The sequence below is a fragment of the Crocodylus siamensis genome, chromosome 2 (assembly GCF_052110815.1).
Source record: "Crocodylus siamensis isolate JL-2025a chromosome 2, ASM5211081v1, whole genome shotgun sequence".
Lineage (NCBI taxonomy): Eukaryota > Metazoa > Chordata > Crocodylia > Crocodylidae > Crocodylus > Crocodylus siamensis.
In genome coordinates this window covers 132,139,375-132,153,626 of record NC_143396.1, presented here as the reverse complement: position 1 = coordinate 132,153,626, position 14,252 = coordinate 132,139,375, and the positions used below count along the sequence as shown (strand labels likewise).

Below are 14,252 nucleotides of genomic sequence, written 5' to 3'. Positions count from 1 at the left end.
AAGGCTAGCCCTGTTGGCATTGATGTGGGTTTCATTAGGCTCCAGTTGAACCAGAGGGGCACTGGGCATTGACACTAAGTGTAACTGACTTCAGTTCACTGCTTAAAAAAGAAGGTTCTCTGTTTTCTCTTTTCCCTTTATGGGAACCTGTGATTCCCACACTCCTTTTGCTGATTCCTTCCGCACTCTAGGATGAACGTCATTGGCTACCTGATGACTTGAATATTTTCCAGCCATTTGTCTTTAACCTATTTACTGCTTTGTAACTTCTCAATTTCTTCATTATTACAGCAGGATCCCTGTTGCTCTTACGCTTTTTAAGTGAAGTCTGAAACAAAGTAGTTATGAACCACTTCATCTGTCTCCCTGGCATCTGTCTTTTGCGCTCTCTCCTTGCTAAATCGTTAATTTAATTTTTGTTTAGTCATCCTCACAGCCTTTTGGGGACTTGTAGAGTTCCCTTTAACTGTCTTTCCCCTCTGGGTCTTTAATATCTGCCTTCTCTGCCTTGCCCAAATTGTCTCCAACTTATCAAGTGCACTTTGTCTATGGGACTCAGACTTTAAACCTTAAAACACTTGGAATAAGTAGTTACCTCTTGTGAACTGAATGAGTTTTACTGCTTTACCTTTCCTTTCCTGAGTCAGCAAAGTGCCCAAACTTATCTCCTCTGGATTTCTGGCTTCCAGGGCTATGTACCACAACAGTATTCATCATTTAGATTCCCAGATAGGTTAGTCTATTACCAGATATCTCTGGGAATTCACCCTTGTAGAAATGTTCCTTTGGGTTTTGGACCATTCTGTAAAATAGTGACTGTCTTTTTTAGTAGTAATACCCTTTGTGAGATCTGAAGCTCAATCTGTAGAATCTTTTTTTGGGCAAGTAACCCCATGGAAGCAAAGACAAACTGATATAAGCAAGGACTACTTGGGTAATGATTTGAAAGATCACTCTTAATATTTATGGACAAGCCAAATAGGTAGATAGATCATCATGCTTCTAATCACCTTTCCCATCTGCTTTAAGATGGAACCTGTGTTCTTTGTCATTTGAAAGACATGCATTTGTTTTTAATGGTTCCCCCATCCAAAGTGATGTATTAGAGGCATCTCCATCTTTTCTTAAGAGAGCCAAGTATCAGGGAATGGTAACTGATGGTAATTGCTTCTGCCCCTTCTTCCTCTGGATCTACTAGTAGATCTAGTTCATTGACAACTTCTGCCAGCTGGCATGCTACATTTCCTGTATTTGTTTTTCCTAACCCATCAGGTAGGCACAGTCTGAGGGCAAAAGGCACTGCTTCCCAGTGGGAAGTTATTCTGGGGCATGTGACTGCACTAGGTACCAACTTAAGCAACTGAAATGCTGGCCATGGAGAGTACTTAAATGTGAATCATGTCATATGTCATCTTCCCTAGGCCAAGCTAGATAGAGCAAAAGTCTGATTTCAGCTACATTATTTTAAATCCAGAGTAATTCCATTTAAATCAGTTGAGTTAATCTAGATTTACATGCAAAGCAACATTAGGGTCAATACAGTGAATTTGTTGCTGCTCAGGGACAGAAGATTTCCAAATTAAGTGCCTAATATTAAGCTAAATCAACCTTTGGGTATAAAAGAGATCTGATTTTGGGGAGTTGCTGTATACACATGAAGAAACACACATGTGCATCTGTGCATGCATGCACGTGCACATACACACATGTGCGCACACACATACACCAGGCCACTTTTTTAGCTCTTGAAGCCTAATTTTGGTAAGTGTGGGTTCTTGAGATTTTCCTTTTATACTATTCGGTCCAAGACCAATTGTTGCATTTTATACTCTGTACAACTTTTAGCATAAGCAGTTCAACTCTTCACATGTTCTTATAATGATTTGTCTAAATTTCAGGTGGTTTATAAAAGTCAGAGTTCATATCTCAGAACACTGGCCTATTCTGAACTGGCTTTTTTGTTGCTGTTGCTATATTATCACTAGCCACAGCTTCATACCAATTACTGCTTCACTGGAAAGACCTTAAAACATTAAAAAAACCTTATGGGTTGGTCCATTTTTTTCACCGAGATTTACCCCCTTCAAGTGAAATTAAGAGAAAAGTGCAACCTTTAAAACAGTATTTCTTCTGGCCTATAATTATAAGAAGGTATTCAGGAAGAGATTTCCTGTAGCACTTGACCGTTCAGCTCCAGTAATCATATAGCTCAGTGAAGGGACTGAGTCACCACCAAGAGTTCTACAGGGCTGAACTTGGCCTTGTTTTTCTTGTCTGTAGTTCAAACAGCAGACACTGAGCTACTGTCTTGGCCTTCAGGAATACTAAATCATTACAATGCTCTTTAAATATTTAGCATTTCAAATTGTAAAGCAATGTATGTCTCAAAAGGCTGCAAAAGATAGTGCAAAAATAATTAAAGCCAGAGGGGCCAGAAATGGTCTTGAGCAAAACTATTTCCCCTGGAAGATCAAAGGTAGTGATTGTATTGTTGCTTTAGCATGATTAGCAATAGCTAAGCAGGGATGCTGGCAGTGAACAAAGCTGCAAGTTTGGCCCAAGAGAGACATACCACTATGATTCATGCATATACATAAAAGGGCTGTTACAGAAGTGGCTGTTCATATCAGCTGGAGACAGTTCTTCGTATTCAACAGCAGGGACTTTTTACCATGGTACACCATGCACCCCAGCATTATAGCTGATAACTGTTCACATGGCTGCACTTAGCCTTGACAAGCATCACATCATAAAGGGAAACAGGACAACCTGCAGCGCTAGTGGAGGAGGAAACTCAGTAAAAAAAATGCATCCCACAGTTACATATAAAAAGGAAAAAACCAGAACGAAATCCCAAGCATCCAAATGCCATACAACAAGATGGGGAAAGCACAAGGCTGCAGGGAATCAACATATTTACATGTATCTTCCTATACCTTGATTAAATTCCCTGTTGTACATGTAATTCTCCTCGATTCCATGTTTACCAACATAAAAGGACACAGGGAGGAGAGGGAGAAAAGAAGTCTAGCAATGATGTGTTGAGTACAATGTGTGTGTGTATGTGTGTGAGTTTGCAATGTGTATAGTGTGGATAGCTTGTACAGTTCTTTCCTCAGGCTCAGGGGGAAGTGAGACAAATAAGCTAAGGTTTCCTGCTTGAGGGCAATCTGAGGTTACTTCAAGGAAAAAAGTTGTTCTGTCTAGATCATGGGAAATGAAGGTTGGCCTGTTCCTCAAGCCTTCAAGACTCTCTAGGTTTTGGGGGGAGAGTGAGTTTCTGGGGGACTGGTCAGTTCCAGTGGTAGGTGTGTGCAGGCGCTTATGCCTCCCACCTGGCCAGCATATCAGTGTATACCCTGGTGTGCAGTGATTTAGTAAAGGAACACGTACTCTTCTTCAAGGTGTTGGAAGCTGAGAAGTATCCCTCAAGGCCCCCACACAGCTCCTCCCCGTTCTGCCTTCTCCTCTCCCCCATCTCTCCAGGCCTAAGCTCCCATCATCTTCTCCATCCAAAGTCTTTACTTCAGAAACAACTCTCATTCTTTCCCAAGGAACCTTCTCTCCACCCCTTCCTCTGCCTCTGCTTCTTCCCCAGGTATATTCTCTTCCTGCCTCCCATCACATTGGTACAATTATTCTGCCCTTAATTCTCCACCTCTTCTCTTTCCTTAGCTACCCCTATGCTCCATGTGTCCCTGCAAGGTCCCCCTGACTCCTTGCTTCCTCCTCTGTTACTCTGAACTCATCAGCTTCTTGAAATGTCTTCTCAAGTCCCATCCTTCTCTCAGTCTCTTTATATGTGTGAGTGAATAATGGTTCTGCTCTCCTGTACAAGGATAACCATGTAAATAAGGGTTTCCAGGACTGGAGGTAGAAGGGGCTTCAAGAGGTTTGCAGTATGTGAAAAGCTCATGAGTAAACAGAGCATTTCTCATTCTAAATAGAGTTGGGCCCAGGAATTCAGGGTCATTTTGCAAATTGCCAATAGCATTGACATCAGTGAGACTGCTGTGTATGGGTACTGCAGTGGTATTTTTTTAGGGTTGGACACAGTCACAACATTTAGAAGCCACCGCTCTCAAAGCCTAGTGAGTTGGGCAGTACAGGAGGAAATGTGTCCTGGCTTGGTTGTGCAACATAGGCCATTAAAAAGATGCATCTCAGGCAGGCCTAAGATTTTCACTTGTGTCCATCACTACTTATTCCACAGCAGCATCCACCACTAATTATTTCAGAATAGCAATTAAATAGCATGCAGAGGATAGCAAAAGCTAAAACTCTACAGAGTTCAGATGCTGCTATGATGATATACATGAGGTTTCCTCTGTATAAACTAGCTTGAGTGGGTAAAATCTTTATACAGAGACAGCAAATACAAGCCAAGAAATCATCTTGATCATTGCCCTGGCGCCTTAGCACTCAGGGCTGGGATTGTTGGAGCTGATTCGTCCATTGGCTGATTGAATGCAGCATTGTATGAACATATTATGACATCAGAGACCAAAGAGTTTTAACTATTTGCAACACCTGCTATTTGAGACTGCCTTCATTTGAGAGAGGTTTTTTCTTGCATGGCAGGTACTTTCAGATGAAGGTTGTTTGGTTGCTTCTACTTTTCTTAATGCTAAATTCTGCCACTTTTGCTGCCACTAAATAGCACCTTATTCTGCAGTTAATGCTACTGTAATCAATAAAATAAGTCAAAGAGTAGGTTGGTAGTCAACATGAGCAAGGATGTGCCTTGCTTCTGTCCATTCTAACTTATTTCGGTGCTCAGTAATAATTACATGTTTATTCACCATCTATGAATTCCTTATTAGCTTCCACTGAGTCTTTTCAGTCTGTTTAAGACAGAACAACCCTAGTGCTATGGAGGTCTGTCTCTTCCTTATGAAATCATAAAATCTCCTCCAGTCAGAACCACAGCCTCCCTTCACTCTGTACTTCCTAAACTGCAAGTATTTGCTACAAGAAATAGTGTGAGTACAGGCATGGCTGACTCCTTCCACCTGGCTTCCTCATTTTGGCCAGATGAGCAGTAGTATGCAACTAGCTTTCCTTGTACTACTTTTTACCCTGGAATAGAAGGCAAGAGAGGTGTGTTGGACCAAAAGGTGTGGAGAATTAATTGATTTGAAATGGGTTTTGGGGAGTTCTAATTCTCCCTGAATGAGTTCAGCCTATCCTAATCTCTCCCTGCATGTTATTTATCAAGAAAACTGCCTAAATGATTTTTGCCCCAATACATTATGACTCCCTATTTTCCATCCAAATCTATTAAAAAGAGGCTCTCCTTTCAACCTTTCAAGGTTGCAATTATTATAGCAACAGCTGTAAAATACAGCACTCAGAGGAAAAATCTGTGAAGAACCCTTCAGTTAATATCTGATATCAAAACAAATCTGTTTACTTGGCAATGATTTATACAAATTTTCTATTTATGATAAAACCTGCTTAAATAAACACCAGATTAGATTGGAATTATAAATAGCATGCACTGGTCAGACTCAGAAGAGTGTTGTAGTAAAATAAATACACATGGGGCGTGACTACGCGTGAAATTATTTCAAAGCAATAAACTGTGGCGCATATGGCACCAGAGTTTATTGCTCTCATGCACCATGTTTACACCGCAGGACATTGAGCTAGGCTGGAGCAGCCCCGTTGGCAGGGGGTGTGGGGGCTCAGCCTGCCAGCCCCGGGCTGCTCTGACTCAGCTTGATGTGCTGCGGAGGAGCTGGCTGGGGCACAAGGGTGCTTCAGCACGGTGATAACCAGCAGGCAGCCCCTGCACTGAAGCACCTTCATGCCCCAGCCAGCTCTGGCAGCATCTACACATGTGCTGCTGCACAGCAAATAACACTGACGCAGGAGAGTACTTGTATCTACAAATACTAACCTATGGCAGCATGTATTAGTTTACAGTGGCCTAATAGGGCCGCACATGTAGACGCTGAGACTCTACTGTGGAGCTAATTAGTCTACTCTGCAGTAACCATCTGATGTAGCTGTGCCCATAGTGTATTTCATGTTCATCTAGGTAAGCACTAGGGATGGTACTCCAAGGGAGAAATAAAATTGCAGTTCAAGTGACAGATGGAGAATTTGGCTAAAGCCAAAGGGGATTATTATTTGTACTGAATCAGCTTCTGGATGTCTTCCTGACTTCTGAGGGAAGGAACACTACTGTATATGCACAATGTGCATTTCACCAACCCTGAGGTTATAGTTATCTCAGTACAGAGGCCTATGTTCCACTTAAACCCTCTAAATAGGACCTACTGGTGCACAAAGGTGAATTTCACCCTGGCTGGTCTCTACTGCAGTTATCTTCAATGATGCCCCAAACTTGAGTTCTGTTCTACACAAAAGTCCCTGAACTCAAATGTAATAGCACTGTTAACTCAAATTGACAGGTCCATCAGGGTACTGCTCAAGTGAGGACAATTCTTTTGCTGTGCAAACATGACTGCTGTGTATTATGGATCCATGCTAGTTCTATCCACATTGTGAAACCTTCCCACAATTTCCCCCATGTGCCCAGAAAAGGAAGACATTTTCGCTGATAGTTCACTGGACACAATTTTTACAGTTGCAGTGGGGATATGCCCCCCAAAAGTCTGAGTGTTATGCACAAGGGAGGACAACACCCATGTGAACATAGCAGTTCAAATGTTATTTTGCAATATAGCTGATCTTACCCAAAAAAGGAACGACATGAGAGCAGATAACTCACGTAAACCTTGCAAATAAAACTCACTCTTAGAGCAGTAGTCCTCTGGAAGTCATAGAGGCTAGCTTACCCACTTTTCAAAATATGGAATGACAGTATGGCAAACAAGGCAGGTGGCTGACCCCACACTAACAAGATAGGCTAATGGGAGGAGATGGGTGGTGGGTTTGCCCTCAGATGTGAATTACCAGGAACTTTCAACCATGCCCAACTAGTCTCTATTTTGCTGTCCAAGATAGACTCACAATCCCTTGTTTAAATTGAAGTAGATTTTACAAAATAATTCTTGGTTGTCAGGATTAAGCAAGCCTTGCTGAGTTTTAACATTGGATGATTTTATAAATGTATGACAAGTGGCGTTATTTCATTTCAGTTTACTCTATCTCATCTTGTTTTTCACAGAAAGTGTAAGAGCACCAAAGCAGGAGCCAGTCTTTAGAAGAGTCCCAATGGAAGACAGTGTCATCTAATGACTGGTGGGAGGACTCCCAGTACTTCTGAGAGGTTCTGTATTTGGTTTACCCATGGATCTGCTCTGCGCTGACCTTTTAGCCTATATTCTAGTTCACCTCTAAGATGCCTAGGTCCTTGCTACCGTTTGTCCCTAAAAGCATGCGTCTTCCCTCAGGATTGTGATCCTGTTCCACCCAGGGAGTGTTCTTCTTCTCTGGGGATGTTAAAACTTAGGCAACTCCAAAATGCATAAACAGGAATGGGAGCAGAACTCAGGGCTGCCTTCATCATGGAAGAGACATCTGTTTCACTGGGCTACACAATCAGACTCCCATGTGACTGTTCTCCTGCTGGCCCCATGACTCCTGCATCCCTCTCCATCCAGCTGGCCAGCTTCAACAGTAGTGATTGAAGATACTTTCAGCCTGGCCCAGCTTCTGGCCTGGGCCCTAGTGTATTTTCTTTGGACGTGTAAGGTGTGGGTTCCAGTCCCATCCAGTTGAGTGGGGCTAAGAACCTGAGTTTTCCATTCCCTAGACAAGTGCTTTATTCACAAGGCTACTGGGAAAAGGTGGATGAGCTCTCCTCCTCCATCAGCATGAAGCAGTCATTTTTCTCCTCATAAGGAGTCAGGGACTTCAGAGGTCTGTGTGTACTTTCCAGACAGATTTGAACTGCAACAGTGCTTAGGTGGAGATAGATACTGTGGCAGCTGTTCTGGACTGCTGCAGAAGGTGCCAAGTAATCCAGGTCTGATCACCCAGAAGCTTTCCCAAAATGGTGGTGAATAAGGAACCTAGATATCATAATGATTTTGTAGCCACTATGTGGGACGAAACAGTACCTTAGCTACCCAAAACAGTGTAAGCACCACTTAGACATCTGAGAGGTAGAACAGGGCTTGGGCCTTTGTGCCTCAATTTTCCCACCTCTAAATGAGACAGTAATCCTTCACTCGCAGGGCATGTGATGCAGACCAATAAACCTGCAAATCATTTTATGGCCAACAAGTCTGCAAAGTGCAAGCAGTTTTGCTGAGAGCTATGCTTAAGGAGGGTTTGTTGTCCAGGCTACCACACAACAGAGCCATGAAATACCATGGATCTCTGGGACGCTGTTTTGTTTTCTTAGTGGAGACCAATGGCCTCCGTGTTCAAGAATGACTAGTAATTTTGGATACTGGAATTTGGGGTCCTCAACTCAAAGCACCTGAAAATGGCTTAATTTGCAGAAAGTGTTTGAAAACTGCCTCTAAAAATCAGGACCTTTTTAGGGTACCTCATTTCGGTCTGCAAAATAAAGGCATCCCAAATTACTGGCCACTATTGTAGCTATAGTCCAGTGTATAAACAGAGATAATACAAGGGGAAGATATATCCCTAATTTCAGGGCAAGATACACTTGTTACCAGGGTACTTTAGAGGGCAATCGTGAGGTGTAAATAGAAAATGGCACACATTTAATAGCATCTTCTCTGACAGCTTTGGTAAACAGAGAATTTCTGAATCAATGCCGATCAGATTTCCTTGTAATATGTAAATACAGGGTGCAGGGGAGTTGTTTGTTTTTTGGGGGGTTTTTTATTAAGAAGTGAGCCTTATTATCTTAAGTGTACTGATTTCTTTTTGCCAATTCAGTGTTGGGAAATGAACCCAGGCCCCCAACAAGCATTTCTGCATCTCCAGTGAGTTTCACATAGGAATGTAGGTATTTTCAGAGTCCAAATCCACATAAGCCTCGTAGGGATTAGCTTTGACACTCTAAAGTTATATGAACCCACAAAAGAGCATAGCATGATTTGTGAAAGAGGCTGAACAGACAGGGCTATTTGCAGATAATTTTGTTGTTATTTATCCTTCATTACTTCTAACAGAATTGAATTTTGGGGCCTAGACTCGCAGATGGCATAAAGCAATGAAACTACCAATTGAAACCAGCTGGACTCCATCCCATCACCCTGATACAGGAAAGTCAGAATTATCTGAGAAAGGGAAAAGGATATTCATCAGTTTGGTCCTCCAAAATAAAATATGAAGGCATTCCAAAAAAACCCCCCTCAAGGCAGAGCCATTGCTTTTGGCCAACTAATTTAGCTGGGTAGACGGAATGTGTTTGTGTGTGTGTATGAGAGAGAGAGAAAGGGAGAGAGAGAGAGAACAAGTCTATATATTATACTTACCTTTGTATGTATGGCCACACACAATAGAAGCAATAGAAGTCAGACTTCAACCACATGAGTTGGGGCTGATGGTCATAGTACTTGAGAAGGACAGCCACAAGAGAGATGTGCAAGCCAGAAAACAGACAGATACAAAGCAAATCTTTGCTCTGTGTAGTATCATCATGTATTTTTCATCTGCTATGCATTTAACAATTAGAGCAACAAATGGTTTGGGCCCAAATCCAGTGTTAGCTGTTAGAATACTGTAGCTTAGATTTGTTACTCCAGGACAGTGATCTGATTTCACCAGGCATATTCACCCAGGATCACGTACAGTGGGGAGATGTAGGGCCGATATATACAATGGTAGTGATGAGTCACAACCTTTTCAAGGCCTTTCAACCCATGCTACAAACCTCGAGCAGTAAGGCTGCTCTCAGTACATCCACACAGGCCACTCCCAGGCACTCTGAAGACCAAGGGCTTGAGGAAAGGCACAGAGAAAGAGGTTCCCAGTAACCTCAGTGATGTGTCTGTGAGTATGAGTGAACAGAGCCTGCTCAAGCTCCTGAATCTTGCCCTTAAGTGCCTCTGAAAAGCAATCCAGAAAGTACTGAAGTGTTTACAGATAACCAATAGGAAACGCTAAGCACAGGGTAATGTCTGAACTCACACCCCAGCCAGGGGCTTAGATATGTGACCAGTACTTTCCATCAGGTATTTCTGTTCCCATGTGCTCCCATTTTCATAGGCAGGAGTCTTACTAACTGGTGGTTGTACCCATCTCCATTTGCCCAAGAAGTTTGTGGTGTAGGGCCTACGGAGTTTCAAATCCACATCTCCTGTCTGCCTGGAGCATGCTCTCACTGTCAGGTTTTCCATCTGGATGACAAAACTCCTACTCATGGAGAAAATCTTGAAAATGCAATTTGCTTTTGTGCCTACCATAGTTTAATTTATTACTTTTTAAAATTTTGATTGTGTTGGGGCTTAACGTGATTTTTGAAAGGTGAGTTTGGCAACATTATACCTCATATATAGGTGGTCTTCAGCCAGGCACAGGTTTATGATCTAGGAAAAATTAGGTATATAGATGGAAACTCTATGATACTAGAGTGCAGAAATTCACATTATTTTTCTCTACAGTTCTCAAAATTGGTGTCTATCCCTGGAAGCTCCCATTGCACCAAACCTTAGACCTCTAACACTGTGTGTAGAGGAATTTTTCTTTGCGGCACATGCAGTCTGTTCACTGTAACTCTCTCCTTTTGGGTGCATGGTAACCAAGGGCTCTCAGCTCTCCAAGTAATGCCCTGCCCCACTCTCCTTCTACAGCCTCTCCGCACCCCTTTCACTTGCATGAAGCAAGCTGGAAAAGCAGCAGTGAAGCTACTCCGGGGACATCCTCCATGGCCAGTCTCAAGCATGCCAGAGACAAGAGGCCTGGAAAGTGACCCCAGAGCAATGCCCTGCCTCTCATTGAGACTAGCAGTGCAGGATGGCATAGACATACTCAAAGGGCCTGGCTATAAAGATAATCAAAAACAAACTAATAGGAATGAAAAGGATAAATCCTGTCCTCGGCTTTTCCTTTCATGTATTTTCAGTGTTGAGTACATAGCACATGCAGATTACATGATGAAATTGGTGCATTCCACCCCCGCTGATTTCAGGAAACCTCTGTAAGTCATATGTAGGTTCAGCATTTGTTAGTACTGCAGCCATCTCAGAAGCACCCACAGACACTTTCATATCCTATGTCAGTGATTCTCAACCAGGGTCATACCAAATCCTTTGAAGGGTGGTCAAGCTGTGAGGAGATAAGCAGATAAGCCAAGCAGATAAATGCAGGCTCAGGCTTGTCCCTGCCTGAATGATCCCCCACCCCTACTTTCCAGTCCTTCTGCAAGGAAGTAAGCATTGTAATATGTACATTAATTTTTGAAACTGGGTAACACTCAATTCATAAAATTTATAGAAGGGTACCTCAAGTTCCAGGAAGTTGAAAACTACTGCCCTATGCCATGGGCAGGTAAATGCAGATGCATGTGAGTGCTAGCTAATAATCACTGGGAAATAGGAAGCCAATGATCAGAAGAGCTCAGCGCACAGCAGACCCCTTGAAGAACAGTGGAAGTTGGATGTTGAGCAAGTATGAGAACATGGTTAGAAATGACCAATGGGATGAGAAGCCTGTTGGACCCATTTCCCTACTCCTACTCCTGCATCTTCATTGACACAAAGTTCATAGAAAATTAGGGTTGGAAGGGACCTTGGGAGGGCATCTAGTCCAACCCCATGCTCAAAGCAGGACCATCCCCAAATAGATCATCCCAGCTAAGGCTTTGTCAAGCTGGGCCTTAAAAATCTCTAAGGGTGGAGATTCTACCACCTCTCCAGGTAACCTTATCCAGGGCTTCACCACACTCCTAGTGAGAGAGGTTTTCCTAATATCCAATCTAAACCTCCCTTGCTGCAACTTGAAACCATTGCTCCTTGTTCTGTTATCTACCCCTACTAAGAACAGTCTAGCGCCAACCTCTTTAGAACCACTCTTCAGGTAGTTGAAGTTTGCTATCAAACCCCCTCTCAGTCTTCCCTTCTCCAAACTAAATAAACCCACTCACTCATGCGTGTGAGGTTCTACTGGCATGCATTCAACTGCAGGGGCAGGGCCAAAGTCTACAGTTCAAACCTATTCTCACTCAGTCCATTCATTACCCCTCTTGTGGCACTGTCTGGCATACCCACTGCAGTGATAGTTTACTTCATGTAGATGATAGTATCCACAAAGGAATTGCCAGATAGATGCTACTAGCTCACGGCCTCTAAGCCTCAGAGCAGCCCTCAAACAGTAAAGACAACCAGCCACTTCTGAACTGATCAAAGATTTTAATTGGGAAAAGGCTCTGTATCCAATTTAGAAATCCCTTATCCATTCAGTCCCTCAAGGGAGAATTTTTATTTAATCCAGCTCTAAATCAATAGCGATTTACGTTTAATTTACTTTAAACATCTTAGCTGAACTTCCGCTGTCTTCAGGCATGGAATAAATCCTAACGCTTTGTAATTACTGTACACCTATGGAAGAAATGGTATGAAAAACTATCATTGAGAGCATTAATAAAATTATTTTAAAAATCTTGGTATTGTCTGAAATTAATAATCCACTAGATTTTTTTCATTTGCTCCTGCTTATTACAGACCTGCCTTTGAATCTTCTATTAAAATGACTTATTCAAACTATTTGTATAGTTGTGTTCAGTGGGAAGTTATGTACTGTCAGTTTGCATCCCAGTTAGATGTACTGCATGAGGATTTATTAATTTGTTCTGTCTTTCAGGCATTGATTTTAGTGGCATTTATATAACATTGGTATGACTAAAATGAACAGATTGATTCACGCATATGGATTAGTTTGCTTAAGACTTTGAGGTTAAGTTAGGTTTATCTTGCACTGTAATGACAGAATTCAGCACTGTATTATTTACAAGAGACTGAACTGGCTGCTTCTCAATAACTGAAGAGATCTTCACTGTTTTATTTATGTATAAATGTTTACTTAATCAGATACCAATTTTGTTTAGGAGAGTTTGTTAGTGAAAAGAAATTGTAAATAGCAATATGTCTTCTTTTTTAAAGTTTATAGAATTTCATCTGTAGCAAAATTCAAGATTTCCAAAGTGTCTTTGTCTCCTGGCAATCAGAAAACTCTCTCATGTATGCTTTCTGGTAATTGCAATTACCTACTGTGATACCTCACATAAAATACAGTCCTAATACAGAAGATCTGAGTGGTAGTGTGTATAAGTCAGCACATATATGGTAGAACTTGGAATCCATGCTATAGATACAAAACTATCAGACTTACTTATCAGGCATAATGAGTACAATAACTAAAAGCAGCAGCATGTATACAGAAGTATACATTGTGAAGAGACAAGCAAAATGCGATATGGAAAAAAGCCTGGATTCTGTAAAAGAAAATTTCAGCTTATGATTATTTGTGTTACTGGGGAGAGGTAAGGGGGGACAGCTAGGAGTTCCAGTCACAGGGTAGTGCCTCCATTGTGCAAAGGTGTGTACAAACACAAAACTAAAAGATAGGCCTTTCCCAGAGAGTTTACCTTAAAGCAAGAGACTGCACACAGATATAGACACACAGCCAGACAGGAGAGCATGAACACTTTTGGGAGTAACTCAACAAAATGTTGGACAAAGAAGAACTAGAAGATGCAGGTTTATTCAGACCTTCACTTAGCTCAGAAATGTACCTTTGGAAGAGGTTCCTTAAGAAACTAAAAACCAGATTCTATTCCACTATTTATGGATGCAAGCGGCTGTAGACACCTATGTACAAATCTGTTTCACCTTGCTCAAGTCCCTGAAAAATTATTAATACAAAAGGTGGATGGGTCATCCTCTTTCTCATGCCTTTTTTGTGATTTAAACTTTAAGGGTCAAAAGACGGTGTGTGGGTGTGTATGTCTGTGGACAGCCATTGATCCTCTGGATTATGGTGTATGCCTAAGAGGTCTAGTCAGGTGCCTGATGAAAACGCTTGTACCAAGCCCTGTGACCATCATACCAAGACCTTCAGTGTGTATACCTGGAGAAGAGTATAGAGGAGCAGAGCCTGCCCAAGACTTAAGACTTACCATCCCCTCTTTAAACCACGGAGATAGAATCCAAAGCCCAGACTGAGTCCAGATGTTCAGTGCTTCATTACTTTAGCTTCTGCCAGAAAGCAACAGATAAGAACTGTTGCTTACTGCCTAATGCCTGAGAAAGGGCATGGTTCCATCGGGGTGATGTTTCTCCAACCAAGGAGTACCCACAAGGCAGTGGTGGCTAGGGTTTTGAGGCACCCTATAGTTGCCTTACTTGGGAGGTTGCAACATT

At 42.1% G+C, this 14,252-nt stretch overlaps 1 protein-coding gene across 1 annotated transcript in view; it reads left to right on the top strand.

Moving 5' to 3' along the window:
- ADGRL3 (adhesion G protein-coupled receptor L3) overlaps nt 1-13,153 on the top strand; it is an 875,465-nt gene extending 862,312 nt beyond the window's left edge. The window contains exon 23 of the mRNA XM_090036868.1: nt 7,139-13,153. Within this exon, the coding sequence (XP_089892994.1) occupies nt 7,139-7,206 (68 nt within the window). The 3' untranslated portion in view covers nt 7,207-13,153. The remainder of the gene's footprint in view (nt 1-7,138) is intronic.
- The last annotated feature ends 1,099 nt before the right edge of the window (nt 13,154-14,252 follow it).